Source organism: Saccostrea echinata, unplaced genomic scaffold (genome assembly GCF_033153115.1).
Source record: "Saccostrea echinata isolate AGI-Se365-2 ecotype Australia unplaced genomic scaffold, CSIRO_AGI_Sech_v1 ptg000029l, whole genome shotgun sequence".
In the NCBI taxonomy this organism is placed as follows: domain Eukaryota; kingdom Metazoa; phylum Mollusca; class Bivalvia; order Ostreida; family Ostreidae; genus Saccostrea; species Saccostrea echinata.
The window spans coordinates 14,717,151-14,740,004 of NW_026889778.1; the positions used below are offsets into that span (position 1 = coordinate 14,717,151).

At 33.4% G+C, this 22,854-nt stretch overlaps 1 protein-coding gene across 1 annotated transcript; it reads left to right on the forward strand.

Moving 5' to 3' along the window:
- Nucleotides 1-7,713: 7,713 nt before the first annotated feature.
- On the forward strand, nt 7,714-9,163 carry LOC133194544 (fucolectin-like). Its single transcript, XM_061330491.1, has 2 exons — nt 7,714-7,989; nt 8,568-9,163. Exons 1-2 carry the CDS (start codon nt 7,716-7,718, stop codon nt 8,780-8,782), a joined length of 489 nt encoding a protein of 162 aa, XP_061186475.1. The 5' UTR covers nt 7,714-7,715; the 3' UTR covers nt 8,783-9,163.
- The last annotated feature ends 13,691 nt before the right edge of the window (nt 9,164-22,854 follow it).

The window sequence follows — 22,854 nt, forward strand, 5'->3', positions numbered from 1 at the left end:
TACAGCATCAAACAAGACAGATTGCCTAAAATCTTTTTGGAAAGAGTAATAGTCCAGATGGTAATCAAAGAAGTTTGTTTTTCGAAAGCACATATATTTATATTAACAAGCGTGGATATTTTCATTTTCAAAGACAGTCTTTCAGCTTACATAAGAGACGCCCTTTAGTGAAGCCAACGATCATTGTGTGAAGAACTGGCCACTTTATATATCAGCAATTCGTCCACATCTTGTCCAGAATAATGATGCCAGTATCATCAAGCATATCATGAAGTCACACAGCAAGGTGGCAGAGGGTAGTTTTTTTTAAGGCCAAACATGTACTGAAGGGGTAGACATATACATGAGGTCAATAAAAACAGATACGTTGGGCCAGTTTCTTGGGGGCTAATTAATCATACCTCACATACCCATAGCTCAAAAATATGTCAACATATAACATATTAAAGTATATATGTACATGTACCGGGTCCTCCCCAGATTTTGGCTTGTTTTTCCACGATTTGGGCCTCACTAGCACCCATGCAGCCCAAATAAGTCCCGAGCGAAGGCAATTAAACACCCACTATTCTGTAGATCAATGCATGCCTTAATGAACATTCATCAATTAATCTAGGGTCATTCATCTTACTTATTATCCAAGTTAAAATTTTCCCAAATTGTTGAATAAAGGTCTATTTTGCTGGATTCTATTCCATTAACGTTCATGTATTACCTTCTTATTAAAAAAAATGACATCATGACGTTATAATATATCGTGTTATGTTATGTTTTTCTGTGGTATTCACTTGGAACACAATATCAAATTTAAACGATTGTGAAAAAAGAAAACTAGAAAATATATTTTTAAAAAATAATTTGTATTTTTACCTACAGGTCATATGGTTTTATTTGAGAAAATTTCATTCATGCAAGTGTCAGGACCAATTTTTGGTACTTCGTGGTTTTACCTCATACATGTATGTATATATGGACATATAGATGTATCTAATGGACATTGATTTTTGAATTGTGACTTTTTCCAGGAAATTGTTCTCTTCTATAGGTCCTTCCTTTGAAATTCCGATTATGCCCTTACGTTGTAAGTAAAAGAACTGCTTATATTTACACCGAAGGCATTTAGCATAATATTTTATCTTCAAAAATAAATCCCCTCTCCCCAATGAATTAAAAAAAGCATACATCGTCCCGTCACTTGAACGTTAAGAGCCTGTGGTTATATTTTGAAACAATAAAGGGACCTCTTATCAAAAGATAGAGATAAGCTATTAAGTACTTGTTGCTCCTATCTCCAATATTTTAAAAGATAAAGTGCCTAAATAATTAACTAATATACCTACTTAAAGCAGGGATAAGGGTTTTTCCCTAATAAAACAGAGATTGTTAGATTAAGTAGACTGCTTTTTCCTTATCAGAACAGATCTCTTACCATTTCAATGCCATTTCTCTAATATTGTGAAATATATTATATATTTATATTTAAAGTTTTGAAAGAAAAGAAACAACACTTTTCTGTGGAAAATATTTCCAGCAAAAATCGATTTATGATTTTAAAAAAAAAGGTATTCTTGGGGTTCGAACCCAAGCAATAAAAATCCTGAGTATATTTTTTTCCTTTGAGACTACCACGCTAACCATGCACTACACTATACCGCTCATAACAAATATCGGCATTGAAATCACGTTTGTGAAAGGGGTCTTGACTAAGTGGACTTCAAATATTTATGGGAAAGATACGAATGTTATGTCATGAAAGTGTATTTTTAAAGAAAAGTGAGTCTTTGCTTTATGTTTATGTTAACCGAAGAATGTATAATTTTATACACATTTGGAATCAGGTGCCATGAGGAGTGAGCATCCCCTGCCGACCGGTCACACCTGCCGTCTGCTTCTTGTCATAATAAAAAAAAAAACGGAAAAAATCTGTCGACAGTTCAGTGTATAAATAATGGCCTAACAATTACTACGCAAAACGTCAGTCAGCATTTGACTCGATTCATGATAGGTTGTTTGTGCTGACAAGGTCATTGTATCGACCGTAAAACTTGAGAAATGATGACTTCAAACCAGACTGTTGATATCCTTGTTTCATCAACTTGTTTTCAATAGCTTGTCTCGTTTTAGAAATTGATCAAACGTAGAGCATGTTTATGCTAATCAAATCAACTGAGAGACATAATTGGTACCCATGGGAATTCCGACAGATTGTTGGAAGACCTGATCTCAGAAAACTACGTATATATTGTCAATCAGAAACTCAAGCATCTTTTTAATATCAACTTCATAGAACTTAAGTCTACAATCAGAGTGCTTTTTAACAAAATAATTTTGTAATTGACCAATGACAAGGAAAGTATATTTACGAGTTCCATTTTTATTGAAAAAACAGCTGTTTATGATGTTAAAAAGTCTGGACTTCAATTTTTCGTGGGTTTGTTTGTTTGTATGTTGTTTTACGTCCCTCTCGAGAACTTTTCACTCATATGGAGACGCCACCATTTGCCCGTGGAGAGCTGCAAATTTTGTCCTATACTCGGCACTTACAGCCATTGAGCAGTGAGGGATTTTTTTCGTGCTAGCACCTCCTGCGACACGGAACCTCGGTTTATACGGTCTCATCCGAAGGATCGGTCTCAACCTCCCACAGTGGGATTCGAACCCGCGACGTGAGGATCAACTCCTTACCTCGCGACTCTAGAGCTGACACTCTAACCACTGCGCCACGCGGGCCAATTTATCGTGGGGAATGGTTGTATAAAGTGTTGAAAGTCGTACGTTTTGAGGCTAATGATCTAAGTAAAATTTTGTGATTTCAAATTTTCCAAAAGCTTTTTGGAGTTTTTAAGTATCCACATCTGATTTACACCACTTCTAGAATATACTGTTGTACAGTACTCCTGAAGTTGCTCCTTCAATACAGTAAACATTTTAGTGAGAAGTAAAGAAAGAGGTTTTGTAGAACATTTATTACTGGAACCCGCTATGTATCTTTGTAAGTTTTTTTTTAAATATAATCTTTCAAAATATGGAGCGAAGACCCATTCATGTGGGATTGCCCCACTTTGCTCTTTTTGGTATATGTATGCTATTTCATAGGCGAATAATTTCAAATTTTGTGAGATTTTTGCGATTTGTGGAGATTTTACATAAAGTAAACATTACTGTAAAATGGAATATCGATGAAAATTTTGGCATTAATTAGATTAATTTTTTGCTATCATATTTGTCGCATAATATGCATTTTGCTTTCCTTGTTCGACCATCTTCTTTGTTTTTTCTATTTGGATTGTATTTGTTCATTGACATTTTCTTGACATGTATAATTGTAATTTGAAATTATAATTTTCATATTGGAATACATGTTATTAATTCATATTCATACAAAAAGTTGTTATTTTATAATTAAATGTTTAAATTAATATTGGATAATCTTTATATTTATTTGGGAAATTCAGTTTGAATTCGAAAAAGTTGTTAGATATATTACTGTTTTAAAATTGATTTATATGCACTTATGTGTTATTTATATTTGATAATGTCGTGATTTATATTAGATAATCTAATGATTCTTCAAATATAATTCACAATATATTTTGCATGTAAATTACAAGGTAAAGAAATTAATTTTTTCATCTTTCTTTTTGCACGGTTTTCCATATAGATTACAATTTTATGAATATGAAAATCAATCATAAAATCAAAATACATGTATTATCAAATATATATCATTGTTGAACAAATATGAAGAATAATCAAACAAATAGTTATTATAAGCAAAAAAACACCCTTTATTAGCCCGAACCGACCCCAGAGGTGAAATGTTTAAACTGAAAGTAATGGAAACAAATAACATTGACCATTTTGCAAAATTTCATTTCCTTTTTAAAGTTGCACATTTTTTATTCCATGGCAAAGACAGCCAATTTGGACATTGTAAATCTGCGAAACTTAAAAAAGACAGTTACGTTGTTTCATTTTCAATTAGTTATGAAAGTAACTTACTTCGTCTGAAGTAAAATATTTATAAGAGGGTTTTTTTTTCAAGTAAACATAAACTCTCTGAATTATTAAGTATATTCCTTAGAGGTATGTATACATAAAATATATTCATTTGTCTAAAATTACATCTATTAAACTATAATTAAAATACTTTCCAAGTTTCAAATATCCTTGTGTGAAAACATGCAAAGAAAAGTATGAGCTACGTACAGATAATCAACAACTGATTATGATACAAGAATACCAGTATTTAACGCATAACCATGTTAACAAAATATCACATTTTTAAACAAGTTTGCATATTAAGTTCATAGAGTGTAATTTATAAAAAATCCCTGATATTTTATGAAGACATATGCATTATATGTTAGTAGATAACCTGTAGCACAACGTATACAATCAGTAGCATTTGGGAAAACTTGTATTTTAAAATCATTTTCTTTATTCTTTGTAAGAGTACTTGGCTGGTCAAAAAATATGATGGTTCAATCGATGAAGCCAAACATTCTTTTTTTCTCTTTAAATCTAAAGTTACGATCACAAACATACATGTACCAGTACATCGCTTCTAAAATATTGAAGGTATCCAAAGTCAAACGGAAAATTAGTATGAAATGAAAATGTTTTCAGCTAAAGATTGGTTTCAATAGATATTTCTAAACTTTATTTTTAATTAAATTATTTTGCAAAACAACACGGTTTAGCAGTTAAGAGTTTGCACCTTCACCACCATTTATTGTGATCTTTATTCGGTATAAAGGATAATATTTCATCTTTCATTTGAAAGATATAAATGGTTATAGGTGAGATATTTTCAGGACATTTACAAACATGCTAACCTAATGAAAAAATGCAAACTTGTACATGTCATTTATTTTATCATTGGAAATTGTGAATACATTTAAATGTTAGAATGTGAATTTTTGGCACATCTTAAGTTTTATAAGTCTGAGAATTCCTCTCTGCTTCATAAACGTTTTTCGTAATGTTGATGCGCCTTTTCATTGATTGATTACAATTTTCACGACAAATCTGAAAATAAAATGCCGCACACATGTTTGTCGATTAAATGAATATTATTTCACTTGATTGAAAGACTGAAGTTCTCAATTTCAGTTTTATTTTATCAAGTGAGCTTTTGATTCTGTAGAGTGTATTTCTATATCTATTACATTTTTAATCGTAACAAGAACGAAATCAAAATTCCCTCCTTATTCTGATCAAGATATGCGGAATGTAACTGAGTACATTAATCTTAAAATCTTATCATTGATCTCTTGGAGAGCGTTAAGAATGTCAGAGAGGAAAGGGTAAAAAATCTAGTATTTCTTCTATCACAAGAAACGAAGAAAAAAAATCGAATAAGTATTTCTTCTATCGCAAGATAAGAATAGAACAAAATCATAGGTCAAGGAGGATCAGCCCATTCCTACACAGTTGAAATTCAAAAATAAGTCTATTAGAAAAAAATAAAATAATGAAAGAGAGGAAAATTGATAAAAAGTATCATTTTACGTATATGGTTCGAGGAAGTGAATAAGTTGAAGCATAAGCTATTGAATAGCCATACAAAGCCTCCATTCTCTGATTATTGTGTAGAATGTTTCTTATGGAAAATAAGTAGAAGAGTATATGAAGAGGTGAATATCATTATTTCTTTCTAGACCGTCATTTAGAATATTTTACTCCATTTGTCAGCAGTTATTCCTGTTGTTCTGAGAATTTAAAGATGCATAAAGGCTTTGTTCAGGAGTTATTTAATTCTTATGCTCCTTCTCTTCCCCTTTCTCATTTAACTTTTCCTCTCTTTAACGTTTTTTTCTCCTTAAGACTATAATTATGCATTTTGTACATCCTTTTATAATGAATGTCACGAGGCCAACAGCATGTATGTCGAGAAAAATTACTTGAATCAAAGAATTGTCAGTTAATCAATCCTTTACCCACAATCAGTGTATTTAATAATCATTTGACTATTTTATTCCGAATTGTAAAACTGATCGCTTCAGACAGGATATTACAGTTTCCATTTCCGCTACCGGCCAGATTTATCCTATTAAGATCTCTAAGAGATATTTATAAAGAGTAGTATTAGTGTATGATCAGATGAGCCAAATTTTTGGATATATGTAATATGTAAAAGTCTTCATGGGTATGTACTTAGTGATTACAAATCTGTCTTATACAAAAGCCGGAGAAATTCTTCTGTCTGCACTGAAATCTATATATTGAGATAAATGTTATTTTGGTCTCCATTTCTTTGAGCTGGAGGTGTTACTGCAGCTGTGCATGCAAAGTGTTTTGATGGACTGTTCAATAAAGATGATAACTAGCCTTCAGATTCAGATAAAGATGGTTTTTTCAAGGAAAATTTTAGAAGAAAAAAATTGTACTTGTAGTTAAAAAAATACGAGAATGCAGGAACATATTGCAAAGAAATTGCTTAAGATAAAAGCCTTGTCTGTAGAATAAATTTATGATTGATCAGCCCATCTTGAGAGGAGGTGATGGTTTAGATCCCATATTCCGTTGTATTCTAAAGAAGATATATGGAAGGAAACGCTTTCAAATTCAGTGCACTAGTAATCAGTGAAAAAAAGTTGAAAGAATTATGAAAAAAAAATTTGAGGTCGGCATTGACACAAATTGAAATTGGCCAGAAAAGATGAAACTTGTAAAAGCTTCATTACATAGTGAAAAATCAAGTTTGTTCATATCATGACCCTTGGGGCTAGGGCGGGACCACAATAAGAGATTAAAGTTTTACATAGTTATATATAGGAAAAATCTTTTAAAATCTTGTTCTCAAGAATAGTAAAGTCATGATAAGTCATGTTTATGGGGAAGCATCCCCGGGTAGTGTACATGTAAATTCAAATTTGTTCAAATCATGACCCTCAGGGCTAGGATGGGGCCACATTATGCAATAAAATTTTTATATTGGAGTATATAGGGGAAAAATCTCTAAAAACCTTGTTCTCAAGAACAGCAAAGCCACGATTAATCATATTTGTATGGAAGCATCCTCAGGTAGTATAAATTTAAATTTGTTGGAATCATGAACCCCGGGGTTGGATTCGGTGGGCTCACAATGGGCGATCAAAGTTTTACATAAGAAACATTTGAAATTCGTTTAAACTTTTCTTAAGAACAGCAAAGACATGATATAAGTCATAGATATAAGTAAGCATCCTCAGGTTTTGTAGATTCAAGTTTGTTTAAATTATGCCCCCTCCCCTGCCCGTCTCGGGTTGGGGAAAGAAAAGGAAGTGATTACTTATATATTTAATTTTTTTCTGTACTGAACCGATTTATGCTTTTCTGTAGCCAAAGTGCTCAAGTGGGCGATGTAATCCATCGTCCTCTTATTTTTAGTGTTTCCTCCCAACCAATCATGGCGTTCATTGAAATGGTAATCCACACTTCTACTCCATATAGTTCACCATTTCTATGGAACTTAGAGTCTGTGAATTCAGGACTATGATTGGTCAAAAAAAGCTTTTCCTCTATATAAGAGTTAAAGTAATTACAAGTACATAAAATGTACTAGGTAAATGGTTGTAAGTGCCTCCTTATCGTAATTGTTATCGCAATTTAAAAAGTTCGCTTCTGCTAAGATCTTCCTTGTGTTTAAAAGCGGCAGCTGAAACGCGCTTGAAGAGAAACATAAGATTTAGGCAATTGTCAACACAAAGGAAGATTTTTCGCTTGAAATAATGATTTGTTACTGGTTATTTATCTTATTTCTAGCTTACAACAGTAAAATAGAATATACAATGGGCCACAATGTTCTTACGAATGTGGCATATGGAAAGTCCGTAAGGCAAAGCACGGACTTTAGATGGGGAAGTGTCCCAGATAATGCTGTTAACGGTATCTTTACGGACTTCACTCACACAGACCTTGAAAAAAATCCATGGATTAGGATTGATCTTGGGAGGAACTACACGATTCATGAAGTAGAAGTATTTGGTAGGAGAGGCTGTTGTGGTACGTTTACGAAAAATTTCATTTACTCTTGCAACTGGCAACTAGGGTATAACGTGATTTTAAGCAGGGTGCTAAATTTGGCTTATTTAAGGATTTTGGTAGAATACAGCAGTATTTGGTAGAATACTGCTGTAGTTTTTATCGCTAAATTAACACCACTGCTTGTAAGTATATTGAAACACAAGAAAAATAACAGTCTGTCAGTAAACATTAAAATTCTTTGAACTCTTAGTAAACTGATATTTAAACATTCAAACCTAACAAAGACCCATCTGACAGCTATCCGAATATCTACGATACCTGAAGCACTTTTCTGTTTAGCGGTAGCAAATTATGTTATTAGTTTGCAAATTCACGAAACCCAGTGTCCGTGAAAAAGATTTTCTCTAAAATTATTTGTATACCTTTAAGAAAGCAAAGCGCCAAATTTTACACCCGCTGAAGAAACCCGGTACATGACGGTACATGGATAATTTATTCAGGGGTTTTCTTGAATTTTATCTCATTTCACTTTGTATTTAGCCTAGATACATATATTATATTATTCTATAATTTTTTGTTATTTGATTTTTTTTCAGTTGAACGACTTCATGACGTTGATATAAGAGTAGGCAATGATTTGCACGACATGCATCTATGCGGCCATTTTACTGGTTCTTGTACCAGATCTGGGGAGCGGATCGCAGTGTTTTGTCCATTTAACACATTCGGTCGATATGTAAAGATACAGATTATGGAGGGATGGAACAACTACTTGTCTGTTGCAGAAGTTCTTGTGTGGGGTCGTTTGTAATTGTAATCTAAAGAAGGAATGTACAAAAAAAGACTTTGCATACGCTATTGTTTTGCAATGTTATCCTCTCAGAGATCGTTCATAATATTTTATACTTCTTTTCGTTTTATAAAACTCTTCTTGCTCAAAAATACCCTTTTTACCTTATAATTAAGAATTAAGTCATGTGCAAATTTTAATCTTCTTTCAGAACCTTTCTTGTTTTGTTTTTTTTTTTCATAATTATGTTAATTCTGAATCTTAAATATCATTATTCCAATTTTCATTTAAATAAAGACCTATGGCATTTAAAGTGTGTGTGTGTGGGGGAGGGGGTGTGTCAATTTTGTTGATCTGTTGTAACTTTTTTAAAACATTAGAAATAAATATGTTCTCTTTTAACCTATGTGTTAAAGGTTCAAGTATTTGATAAAATGTATATGTAGATGAAATATGCTGTAAAAATAATTTTCATTCCTATACCTGTACTACAGATATGTTTACTAAGTGAGTACTTATAATGAGAAATACGTTATAAATGACAATAGCGTAACAGAAACATTGAGTGTACATATATGGGGTTTTTACAATCAAAGGGAGGAATAAGCTCAAAACATTTGCTATTTCAGGTTTTCTTCATTCTTGGACATCAAATCTCACATTTTAGGTATCTGTTCATAGGGAAAGGGTCGTTGTTGTGTAAGAGTGGACTTTTAGCGAGACGCAAATTTAGCGATTTATCCCCAAAAAATGATATATAATTTTAACAAGAAGTATTTAAGCGATTTTGTAATGTCAAGAAAGATAGCTATTACAACTAGTATGGAATAAATTTGTTAGCTATATTCAATTTTAGCGGTCTCAAAACCCTCGCTAATAATGCCCAAATTGAATCCTCGCTAAAAATACTGCTTATATGGTATGTTCTTTCAAACTATGCAAAGACAACCTCTTTTTAGTTCTTACAGAATTTTCTACCTGTTTTCCCTGATCTGTCTGCCTCGATCAGCTAACAACATAACTTATACACAGAGTTGTTTTTAAAACTATTGAAAAAGTGGATAAAAAATATCAGCAATGTGATTTTTACTCACAAGCATATTATGATTTATTCTGATAATAATAATTGATTTAAATTTAGCATTAGTACTCTCCACAATATCCATACTTCTTTGTCTAAAGTTTTGATTTATTAAGGTCTTTCGTTCCAACGGAAGACCTTCTACTGATTCTGATGGTTAAGATTATTAAGGTCTTCCGTTTCCAACGGAAGACCTTCTACTGATTCTGATGGTTAAGATTATTATTCTTTTTTTTCTTCTTCTTTTTCCTAGACGCCAACTTTGAGACCTCATATCTCGCTCATTTCTCAACGGATTTTGCTCAAATTTGCAGGGTTTATAGACGTTACAAAACTCTATCGGAATGCTGTCAAACATGTCAAAAAGTCACTTCCGCTTTTGAGTTATTTCCCTTTAAATGAAAAATTACTTGTCTTCATTTCCAGACAAAGGCTCCGAGACTACAAAAGCTGGAGCAGAAATTCTACCGAATTTAAATAATAGAAGGATTGAAGTTGTGCACATCGGGTTTTGTTTTTCGATTTCTGTATTCAAAATGGCGCTATATAGGAGTCAAATATTAGAACGCCTAAAAGAGCGAAAATTTACACATATTTTCCTTTGTATCTTTAAAACTAAAAATATTTTGATAAGACATGTAGAATAAAAGTTGTGCACAATTTTAAGGCCTTTCATTTGACATCACTAAAAAGGGGCTGGCCCCTAAAATTAGGGATCTGGAGCCCTTTAAAGTTTTTGCTTTATAACTCAAAAACGGTAAATATTTCGAAATGGCTGTCGGTAAAAAAGTTGTTCTTTAACATCTTATTGATCTCATGAAATTGTTATTTTGTTCGAGTCTTGTGTTTTAAATGCGCCAGAAGCTTGACCCATATACAGGTTACTGTTTTCATTCAGCAAGTAAACGAGAGCTCTTCATGCGTGTAACTAAAATAAACTTACTATAAATAATAAATCCGGCTACATTAGATGCTAATATTCTTTAGAATAAGGTTTTTGAAGTGTTTTGTGCTTTATTTCCAAGTTATTTTTTGACAACTTTTCCTTTTATTTCATTTTTTTCAAAGTCGAATAAACCAGTCTAATAAAAAAAAGGGAAAAAAGATAACCTTTTCTTCTTATCGTATAAAAACAAGCAATATAATGAGAAAATAAAACATAACTTTGAAGCATAGACTATTCACAGCCATTAAGTGCCTGCCTTTTACATTCACCTTGTGTGTTTACAATTATGTAACACCTCCCTCGATAGCGCGTGGCAAAGGAGGTCACCGGGGATCAATCGGCGTGTGATCCAGAGACCTAGTCATACACAAAACAAATCATAGAATGGCCATTCCAAATTCATTTTGTAAACTAAGTCATGAGCGGAAAAATATGTTGAATCTTTCAGATTATTTCATATCTTTGATTAAATCGCTAGTGCATTTTATTTAATATTTTATTCGCTGAATTACAGGAAAGTTGCATAGTTATTTTTATAAACAATTTATTTCTCTATATAGAGGTAATTGTCTGTTTTATTTAAAATAAAATTCAAAATATGTTACCTTAATTAATTCCTACTAGTAATGGAACTTTTGAAACTTAAATGTACATGTATGTAATCCAATATACGTTTTTTTGTCGACGCCCTTAAAATGTACAACTGTATATATACATTTGCAAGAGCGCCCCAAATATACGCATATCGAGCGTTTTATAAGTATACATGGAAATACAAAATCCCACATTCACACGCGCCTCCAAAATATGTAGAATGAGACATACATGCGTAACTGTATTTGAATATTACAAATTTATTAGACACCTAACCCTGAACAAATTATTTTTTTCTACTAAACTTGTTATTGTATGCGAACAAAATGATAAACATGTAATTATTTATAGGTTCCCATTATTTTTTCTGAAAATCAGAACACATTTATCAGCTCTCTTAAGGTTTAACGGACACATACAATGTACAAGCATGCAAGTACAGAACATGCACGTTGTATAAGTGCATATGCAAGAGCGCCCCAAATATATGCATATCGAGCGTTTGAAATACAGAAAAATTCTAAATCCCAAGTCTTTTTTTCCCCATTATCTTTGCAATAAAATATCGGTTAAACTGAAATGACTTTATTGCTTTACAGCATATATTAAAGTGAATTATAGGTCCGCTGAGTTGATCATGAGTTGTTTTTATAACGGGTAGTCCTCCTGGCCAGTCATCGTCACGGTTTGTAACATCGTAATTACACAGGTAAATACTAAGATGTCAATCCATATATTTTCCATAAGAAATGAATTACCGGGAGATGTCTCGTTTTCTCTGATCATATATTAATTGACAGCGTTTATGAACAGCTGTTAAAACACAGGCCTTTGTAAACCGGTAAATCACAAAAAAGAAAAATCCGAGACATAAAAAACAGAAAATATAAATGTCTCTGGAAATAACACTGCCTTTAGATAACTAAAATAAATTAATGTCCGCCGATTTTTGAATTAATCCGAACATTCATTGATGAGTACCTGTACAGGCAGTGTGTACATTTTTATGAAGCCTTCGTCCAAACGAACAATGTAATAAATCTTGAATGAATTAACTAACCCCTTCAGTACACACCATTCGCCTACACCTAAAATCTAATCAAAGTCAGATCTTTTTTACGGCCCGAAATTCTGATAGTCGCTGTATTTCTAATCTGATTGACTATACATGTACCTTTAACAAATATTCTTTAATTTTCTTCGGGACCCCTGCATCACTAGTCAGGTGCTGTACCGACTGAGCTACCCAGGCCGATATCCACGACCCAAACCATTACAGTTTTATTAACTAATATCTTCATTTTTTTAAAAATAAATTTTTAAATTAATTATAAGAAATCCATTCAGGTGCTCCACGTGTCAATTATTGTGATAGAGGTACTTACCACGTGACCTGATCATAATGCATTCATATTGGTCAACTCTGTGATGCACGGTGTGTATTTATCAAACCATTCAAAATCTTTCCTGTTGACCACATCTTTAAGTGTATTAAAAAGCCAAACGACTTCCTGTAAATTTTGAATATCGCCACCGCACATGTATTTTGAACTTTGATTACCAATTTCATTATTTTCATCAATAATACATATCCTTTTAGCCTGTCATTTTCAGATTTTTAAAAACTAAACTTCACACAAAAAATCACGGACTTCTTGTTAAGTTATAATGCAAACAAACGACTGAAGCATCTTGAACACAAGCAGGGTTGGTGGGGTGCATAACTACATTGTATAAAATAAAAAAAGCAAAGGCGGATCCAGGGCCGGCGCGCTGGGTGCACGTCCCCCCCCCCCCCCTTTCCGTTTGAATTTTTTGTATGTAGAACTTATATGTCCATTATCCTAAAATCAAGGAAAAAACATCTCTTATTTGTAAGAATTTGTCAACTTCTGGGGGTTTCTCCCCTGGATCCCAACCAGGGCTTTGTCATAGACCCACTGGGGGCTTCAATGCAGCCCCCGACCCCTCCCCTGCCTTCTGCTCCCCCCCCTTATGAAATTCCTGGATCCGCTACTGCAAGGGGCGTAATAAACAAGAATAATATAGCTTTGAAGGGATGTGATCTTCGGTATTGGTACTTTTACCTATGATATATACACAAAGACCTCTAGATCTACACGACAGAAATAATTCTTGAGCGGCAGCTCTGCTTTAAAACATGTATCTACTTTGCAGTACAATCATAGAAAATTATAAGTATTTAGCAAATCCTTCCTACAAAGCACAAACACCATAAAATTAAACTTGACATGTAACTAAAATTATTCCATCTATAATCCACGAACATACATTGAAAGGATTATAAATATCTGTAGAAATTAAAAAGCAATTTGGAATTTAAAAAAAAACTGTCGGCGAGTTTCTTATTGCTGCTATTGCGTTGAACATGCCATTTGATAGACAATCTCTCTATATATGCCAGGACAGACATCTCTACATGTTACTTTTCAGGGACGTAGCGTCGTTTTTGAAAGGGGGGGGGAGCCAGAGAAAAAAAATTAACTTACCTGAAAAGACTTCACAACCAAAACCAAAAAAGGAAAATTGCCCAGAATCCTATTTCCCGGCGGAAGGGGGTGGGGGCAACGGGACTATACTGCAACAAAAAGTGGGGCCAACAGGACTTTCAATGAACATTACTAAAGTAAAAAGTTAGGTCTGAAAAGGGGGGGGGGCTGATGTTACGTGCCTGCTCTTATAGCTCATGCTTTATTTGATCTGCAATATCATAAGTTTACCTGATTGAATATCTCGGAGTCTCTCTTATCCTTTCTACAGCCTTTTAGTTTGACCAACTATGCAAAATTTAGCCTTTGGAACAGTTGGCGTTAGGGCTTTCATACTTCACATCCGAAATTCTTTGTGACAAGACCTTTCCTTTGGAATAAATATTTTCGACCTTGTGACCTTCACCTTGGAGTTTGACCCACTTTTTATAAAATCTAAGCTTGGCAATACCTTTTGAACGGTTGGGACTAGTGTTTTCACATTCACAGGTGTATTCCTTGTGACAACGGCGTTCATTGGATGTCAACAATTTTTACTATTTGACCTTGACCTTGGAGTTTGACGTACTTTAAAAAAAATTAAACGTTTTGACTTTTTACCTTTGACCTTAGAGTTTGACCTACCTTTGAAACATTTTAATCTCATTCATAACTTTTCAACGGTTGGTGTTAGGGTTTTCATATTTTATGTGTGTTTCTTGTGACAAGACCCTCCCTTGAGTACCGACAGTTTTGACTTTTGTCCTTGACCTTGGGATATGACCTACTTTAAAAAAAACCGTTGACCTTTGCCATAACTTTTGAATAATTAATGCTAGGGCTTTCATATTTCAATGTGTATTTCTTGTGACAAGGCATTCCTTTGGACACTGTTAATCTATCCTTGACCTTAACATTTGACTTGAGTATGAAAAAAAAATTAATCTTTGCCATACTTTTCAATAGTTAGTCTTAGCGTTTTCATATTTCACAGTTATATTCACTGAGACGAGATCTTCCTTTGGGTAACATAATTTTTTATCTCTTGACTTTGACCTTGGAGTTGGATACGGATTTGAGAAACTTAAACCTTTGCCATAAGCTGCAATACCGGGGCATCAGTGTTTCACAAACACGTCTTGTTCAATATCCAAACTGGACAAAAACATTCACAATGAATCCTTAAATCATTGTGTGGAACCTGATAAATTATTTGACTCGATCTATGGTCTGAAAGAACATGGCTGACCTTACCCAGTCAATAACTCACAGATTGGGATTTTTCTTAACCAGTGTGTATTAAGGTCTTTATGAAAGGTCATTTGGATGAGTTTGAATGAAAAACTATAAATTCGTTACCGTCTTTTTCTAGTGAAACATTGTTGGTATCATGCAGAGTGTGACATGGCCTAAACTCAAGTTCAAGGTCACTAAGGATAAGATATTTTGACTGGATGTATAGACTGTATGAACATGTGTGAATTTGAGAAGTCAGTAATACACAGATGGGGTTTGCTCATAACCAGAGTGTGTCATGGCTTTCGCAAGGTCATTTGGACAAGTTCAAGGTCACATACATTTCTTTATCGCCTTTTTACTACAGAGTGAAACATTGTTAGTTGATATCTCTTACAAGATTGCTTATAACCTTATGATATGACATGACATTGACTCAAGGTCACTGCTCCAACGGAAGACCTACTCGTTGCTTTGCAACGAGCTCGGCTCTAGTTCTTCTTTTTTTTTTCTTCTTTTTCCTAGACGCCAACTTTGAGACCTCATATCTCGCTCATTTCTCAACGGATTTTGCTCAAATTTGCAGAGTTTATAGACGTTACAAAACTCTATCAGAATGCTGTCAAACAGTTCAAAAAGTCACTTCCGCTTTTGAGTTATTGCCCTTTAAATGAAATTTTATTAGGCTTCATTTCCAGACAAAGGCTCCGAGACTACAAAAGCTGGAGCAGAAATTCTACCGAATTTAGATAATAGAAGGATTGAAGTTGTGCACATCGGTTTTTGTTTTTCGATTTCTGTATTCAAAATGGCGCTAATTAAAGGTCAAAATTTAGAACGCCTAAAAGAGCGAAAATTTAGACATATTTTCCTTTGTATCTTTAAAACTAAACATATTTTGAATAGACATGTAGAATAAAAGTTGTGCACAATTTCAAGGCCTTTCATTTGACACCACTAAAAAGGGGCTGGCCCCTCAAATTAGGGATCTGGAGCCCTTTAAAGTTTTTGCTTTATAACTCAAAAACGGTAAATATTTCGAAATGGCTGTCGTTAAAAAAGTTGTTCTTTAACATCTTATTGATTTCATGAAAACGTTATTTTGTTCGAGTCTTGTGTTTTAAATGCGCCAGAAGCTTGACCCATATACAGGTAACTGTTTTCATTCAGCAAGTAAACGAGAGCTCTTCATGCGTGTAACTAAAATAAACTTACTATAAATAATAAATCTGGCTACATTAGATGCTAATATTCTTTAGAATAAGGTTCTTGAAGTGTTTTGTGCTTAATTTCCAAGTAATTTTTTGACAACTTTTCGTTTTTATTTCATTTTTTTCAAAGTCGAATAAACCAGTCTTTAAAAAAAAGGGGGAAAAGATAACCTTTTCTTCTTTTCATATAAAAACAAACAATATACTGAGAAAATAAAACATAACTTTGAAGCATAGACTATTTAAAGCCATTAAGTGTGCGCCTTTTACATTCACCTTGTGTGTTTACAATTATGTAACACCTCCCTCGATAGCGCGTGGCAAAGGAGGTCACCGGGGATCAATCGGCGTGTGTGATCCAGCGACCTAGTCATACACAAAACAAATCATAGAATGGCCATTCCAAATTCATTTTGTAAACTAAGTCATGAGTGGATAAATATGTTGAATTTTTCAGATTATTTCATAATATCTTTGATTAAATCGCTAGTGTATTTTATTTAATATTTTATTCGCTGAATTACAGGAAAGTTGGATAGTTATTTTTATAAACAATTTATTTCTCGATATCGAGTTAATTGTCTGTTTTATTCATAATAAAATTCAAAATATGTAACCTTAATTAATTCCTACTAGTAATGGAACTTTTGAAACTTAAATGTACATGTATGTAATCTAATATACGTTCTTTTGTCGACGCCCTTAAAATGTACAACTGTATATATACAAAGCGCCCCAAATATATGCATATCGAGCGTATGGAAATACAAAATCCAACATTCACACGCGCCTCCAAAATATGTAGAATGAGACATACATGCGTAACTGTATTTGAATATTACACATTTATTTGACACCTAACCTTGAACAAATTATTTTTTTCTACTAAACTTGTTATTGTATGCGAACGAAATGATAAACATGTAATTATTCATAGGTTCCCATTATTTTTTCTGAAAATCAGAACACATTTATTGATCATCTCTCTTAAGGTTTTACGGATACATACAATGTACACGCATGCAAGTACAGAACATGCACGTTTTATAAGTGCATATGCAAGAGCGCCCCAAATACAAGCATATCAAGCGTTTGAAATTCAGAAAAATTCAAACTCCCAAGTCTTTTTTTCCTATTATCTTTGCAATAAAATATCGGTTAAACTGAAATGATTTTATTGATTTACAGCATATATTAAAGTCAATTATAGGTCCGCTGAGTTGATCATGAGTTGTTTTCATAACGGGTAGTCCTCCTGGCCAGTCATCGTCACGGTTTGTAACATCGTAACTACACAGGTAAATACTAAGATGTCAATCCATATATTTTCCATAAGAAATGAATTACCGGGAGATGTCTCGTTTTCTCTGATCATATATTAATTGACAGCGTTTATGAACAGCTGTTAAAACACAGGCCTTTGTAAACCGGTAAATCACAAAAAAGAAAAATCCGAGACAAAAAACAGAAAATATAAACGTCTCTGGAAATAACATTGCCTTTAGATAACTAAATTAAATTGATGTCCGCCGATTTTTGAATTAATCTGAACATTCATTGATGTGTACCTGTACAAGCAGTGTGTATATTTTTATGAAGCCTTCGTCCAAACGAACAATATAATAAATCTTGAATGAATTAACTAACCCCTCAGTACACACACATTCGCCTACACCTGAAATCTAATCAAAATCAGATCTTTTTTACGGCCCGAAATTCTGATAGTCGCTGTATTTCTAATCTGATTGACTATACATGTACAGTACAGGCAACGCGGATCCCGTATTTCCCGAGCCCCGTCGCGGTATAAACATAACGCTGGATTTGGCCAGGTGAGACAGGTAAACCGCGTTCCCTCCGCGGGAAATTCATCACCTACCTGTCCCCGCCGCGGTTAAATCATCGATCAACTAGTATCGTAAACAAACGGGAGTTATCTCCCCGAACAGGAATTTTGCGAAATTCCCTCTTTAAAAAAACAAATTAAAATCCCGCAGTGTATGTATATTTATGAAAGTATTTTCTTTTATTTCGCAAAAGGTTAAAATAATGAATGAACAAAAAAAATTGTAAAGCAGAATATATCTAATCGTTTTTTTATTATTTTATTTATTATTATTAATTTTGTTAAGTTATATATCAATACTAAAGCGACATCTTTTTTTAAATAGTATCAAGAAAACTATTTATAAGCTGAGTCATTTGAGAGTTTAACGTGACAAATTTCAATGTCGGAAATATAAGTTCTAATAACTTCTCTTTTCAAATTATATGCGAACTGCAATGTTACTTACACGTGCTAAACAATAGTCAGTGCGAGTTCCGATTAACAGTTTTCAGCATTCCTATGAGGAAAAAATATATCTATATACTGTTCATGGTTTTTTTTTTTTTTTTTTTTTTTTTTTTTTTTTTTTTTTTTTTTTTTTTACCAAATTTAGAACAATATAATTCATTGAAATAATTTCCCTTTACTGTATTAATGTGCAAGCATTTCCCTGAAATTGTCGAATGACCGGAAAGCTGTAATATTCGATGGTGAGCGTTTGCAGTGAGTGGGCGCGTGAACGTTATAAAAGATATCAATAAAATATAACAATTTTTTTTCCCTCGATATTTACTTCTTTTGTAAACAGTGGTTTGTTTTTAATTTAAACATTTCTCCAATTACAGAAGATGGAATGTGCATGGTGATGAACTTCACAAAACAATTAAAACGGGGGGGGGGGGGGGTATATCACTAAAACTTATTATTCTCAATAATACTGAAGAAAAAATCAATGCCAAGTTTACTTGAATATATTCTGTTTCTTTGTGTATTAAGTATTTGTCGCGATCATTTCCTGTGTATAGGGATTAGCAGAGCAAGAGCAGGAAACGGCATGCCCTAGGGGTTTCACACCTGTCCTAGAGTACCTGTGGTAAATTTCTCTGCATGTGCAAGGCGTTGTCTAGCCATACAACACACCAGTCCCTTCAACGTTTCATTATTTCACTATTTCTTCATTTTCAAATGTAACTACAACCATGAAAGTTACGCGAGTCAATATATACTTTTTTTTTTACCCTGAGTGTATATTAAAAGGAAAAAGATCAATCATACTTTTAAAACAAATTAATAGAGTTTAAATGAAATAAAATAAATCAAATCAAATTATGTTTTATTACTTTTTTTTAAATGCCGACGGGCTTGGTATTTATGTTTCTGTTTAATATATATGTACATGTACATGTGCATGTATTATGCAAGTAGAATGTAAAATAAAAAAAAAACGTACAGAATGTTACGGCACGTGCAACGTTTTTCCTTCGGTCAGTTTATTGATTTATCGAGTCCATCGATTAAAACAAAATATTCCTGATAGAATTTCAATGAAATGAATTGCTTTTGGATTATTATTTTCCAGTTTCAATATGTCGTTTCTGTGAACAGATAATATACCGTAGCCGATTTATCAGTTTATTGTCCAGTTGTGGACTTTGACTAATTCTACGATCAAGTTTCTGAAAAACACCGAAATAGTGACAGCCACAGACACTATTTAAGGTCTTCCATTTAAATAGCACGATTAAAGACAAAAATATCTACCGAAACAAGATCATCGTCGCAAGCCACGGGTTTTGTGTCCATTCTATTTCCACAAACCCGTGGCTGCCTCCTACCAAATTCTCTCGTTCTCGCGACTGAATCATTGAATATTTATTAAGTGACGCCAGATTTACCCTGACCAATGAAATCACTCTGTAGCAATTTTTGGTGCGCTTAAATGGCGGCGCCCATAATGAAATCATGTTTGCTATGCGTGGCAGATTTATTGAAAAAAATTAAGATAGATCCTGAAGAACAGAAGTGAGTAACGTACATTCTAAAATACTTACAAGGTTTTACATTAAAATACAGGGTTTCAAATGTAGACGTTGTGTGAGAACGCTGAATAGCGTTACTTGTTAAGAAAGGAAATTCGAACCGAAGTTGATGTACAGCTCGTGGTTATGGTTACATCCAAATAAAAGATAGACATCATTTTCATTGGTTCTGACTTGAAGCGTCAGATGTTATTCAATTGGTTGAATGTATGTTATTAATATTCACGAGAACGAGAGAAATTTGAAGGAGGCAGCCACGGGTTTGTGGAAATAGAATGGACACAAAACCCGTGGCTTGCGACGATGAAACAAGATATAATAACATATTTTGGTGACATGTGGTAGGTACATGTATATGATATTTTAGGCCCGATATCCAAGAGGGGTCCAGTGTTAAAAAATGGAAGTGACTTACCTTCTCTATTTCATAATACCGCGGGTATGATTTTTTAATAAAACGTTAATTCTACGTTATTTTTATGGATTTTTCATATGGAATACATTGTAAATGTGTACTAGAAGATTAATTTGTGGAAAAAGACGAATAAAAATATTCTTGGACCCCGGGGTGTATATTGGGGGGGGGGGTTCCTGTCCACAAGTACCGGTCTCATCCAAAGGATCGATCTTCACGTTTTACTACTTATCCAAACTGGGCATAAAACATTCTCAATGAATTTTTTTCATCATTATGTTGAACCTAACAAATTATTCCGACTCGCTGTATGATCTGAAAAAACATGGCTGAACTTATCCGTTCAGAAACTCACAGACTGGGATTGCTTTTATCCAGTGTGTGTTATGGCCTTGATGCAAGGTCATTTGGTCGAGTCAAGGTCACTGACAGAGAAACTGTAATTTCGCTACCGTATTTGTACTAGTGAAATATTGCTGATATCATGCAGAGTGTGACATGGCCTTGACTCAAGTTCAAGGTCACTAAGGATAAGATGTTTTGACTGTATGTATGGACTAAAAGAACATGACGTGTCACTGTGAACTTTTCAAGTCGATAACACACAGATTGGGTTTTATGACGAGAGTGTGTCATGGTTTGACGCAAGGCATTTGGAATGTTCAAGGTCACGTACATTCCTTTACAGTTTTTCCTAGCGAAATATTGTAAGTTGCTTCCCCTTACAAGATTGCTTACATGTATAAATTTAGAATGTGGCATGACCTTGACTCAAGGTCACTTCTTCCTTCCGCAGCTCCAACGGAAGACCTATTCGTTGCTTTGCAACGAGCTCGCTCTAGTTTTCTCACTTTTCGTACCAACTATCTCGTGTAGATCAATTGAGACAGTTGTCTTAAGATAGAGAACTCGTAGAAAATTAACTTTTGTTGATGAATACTACAAGATTCATTAAAAACTATTACCTTGTCCTAATTGATTGATCCTAGGATGTGATAATTGAAGTGTGAGAAATAAAATAAAAAACTTTGAGGTAGCGAAAATGTTATGTCTTAAATCCTCCCTTAGATAGTAACGATTCCCAGCTGTGTGTGCACTCAATATTCATATCAAGCCACTGTCAAATAGAAAGTATTTCTCAATGCAAGTATTTACTTAATTAGCAGAGATACCCGTACTACAAATGTCTGAATGAAAATAACCTTTTAAACCCATATTTTATCTAAATACACCTGATCAGATACTATGCCTAGTCATTTTTTCTCCAGACGCATTTTTAATTTATTTATCATATGACACCTTTTAAATTCTGCAGTTCCAGCTAAATTATTGACCTCTAACTGATATACAGTTAAAGTGTACTTATCATAAAAACACGATAGAATGACAACAAAAGACCATTCTGAGGAAAATAAATTTATTAACTAGCACTTTTTAAGGGGTAACAGAGAAAGTATATGTAATCGATAATCTGTGCATGTATAATCGAACGATAGTCGAGAACTAAATACTCGTTGACATCCCTGAAAAATATATTAAAATGTGATGTTTATAGTGGTACGATCCCTTAATCACCCTCTCAGTATAAAGGAAGAATACTGAGATAAAAACTGATAACTAGTTTATTTTGATCTCTAAGCTTGTTAAAAACAGAAAACTGACATTTCATGTTGCTAATTTTAATTCCAAATTTCGTCATACTTTCGCTTAAAAATGCAACAAATGTAGCAGTTTTATTCGATCAATCCATGAATCAATTATCTAAAGAGGATTTTAAATTCTTGATGAAATGAAATGTTTTTATTTTCTTCTTTTTCTTCTTTCTACGAAATTGTTTGCATAGAGTGTGTAAAACGGAAAAATAACATTTTTATAAGCTACCATTAACAAGATGTTCACTGAATGTTATTTTTCTGTATTCAGGTTGGTTGATGTTTTATTTGTGTGTTCGGATTATACGTGGCAGAGTTTCTGTTTCCCTGTCTATAATTGTACGCATCCAGCAAATGTAATACAGTAATTTATGTTAAAGAAGTGCAAGCTATATCTGTGTTGATGGTTTCTAATCTTCATTTCGAAATTTATAGGTATTCCCCACTTTCATGTACTCGCAAGTTCCACACCGTAGATTGGGACATTTTTTGATCAATGATATAAGTTTTGTTGGTGAAATGAAGACTTGCACAGTATCATATTGAGGTATTACTGCTTTTCCAACATTTACTACATTTTGTTGTCGGTTTGAGGAATATCG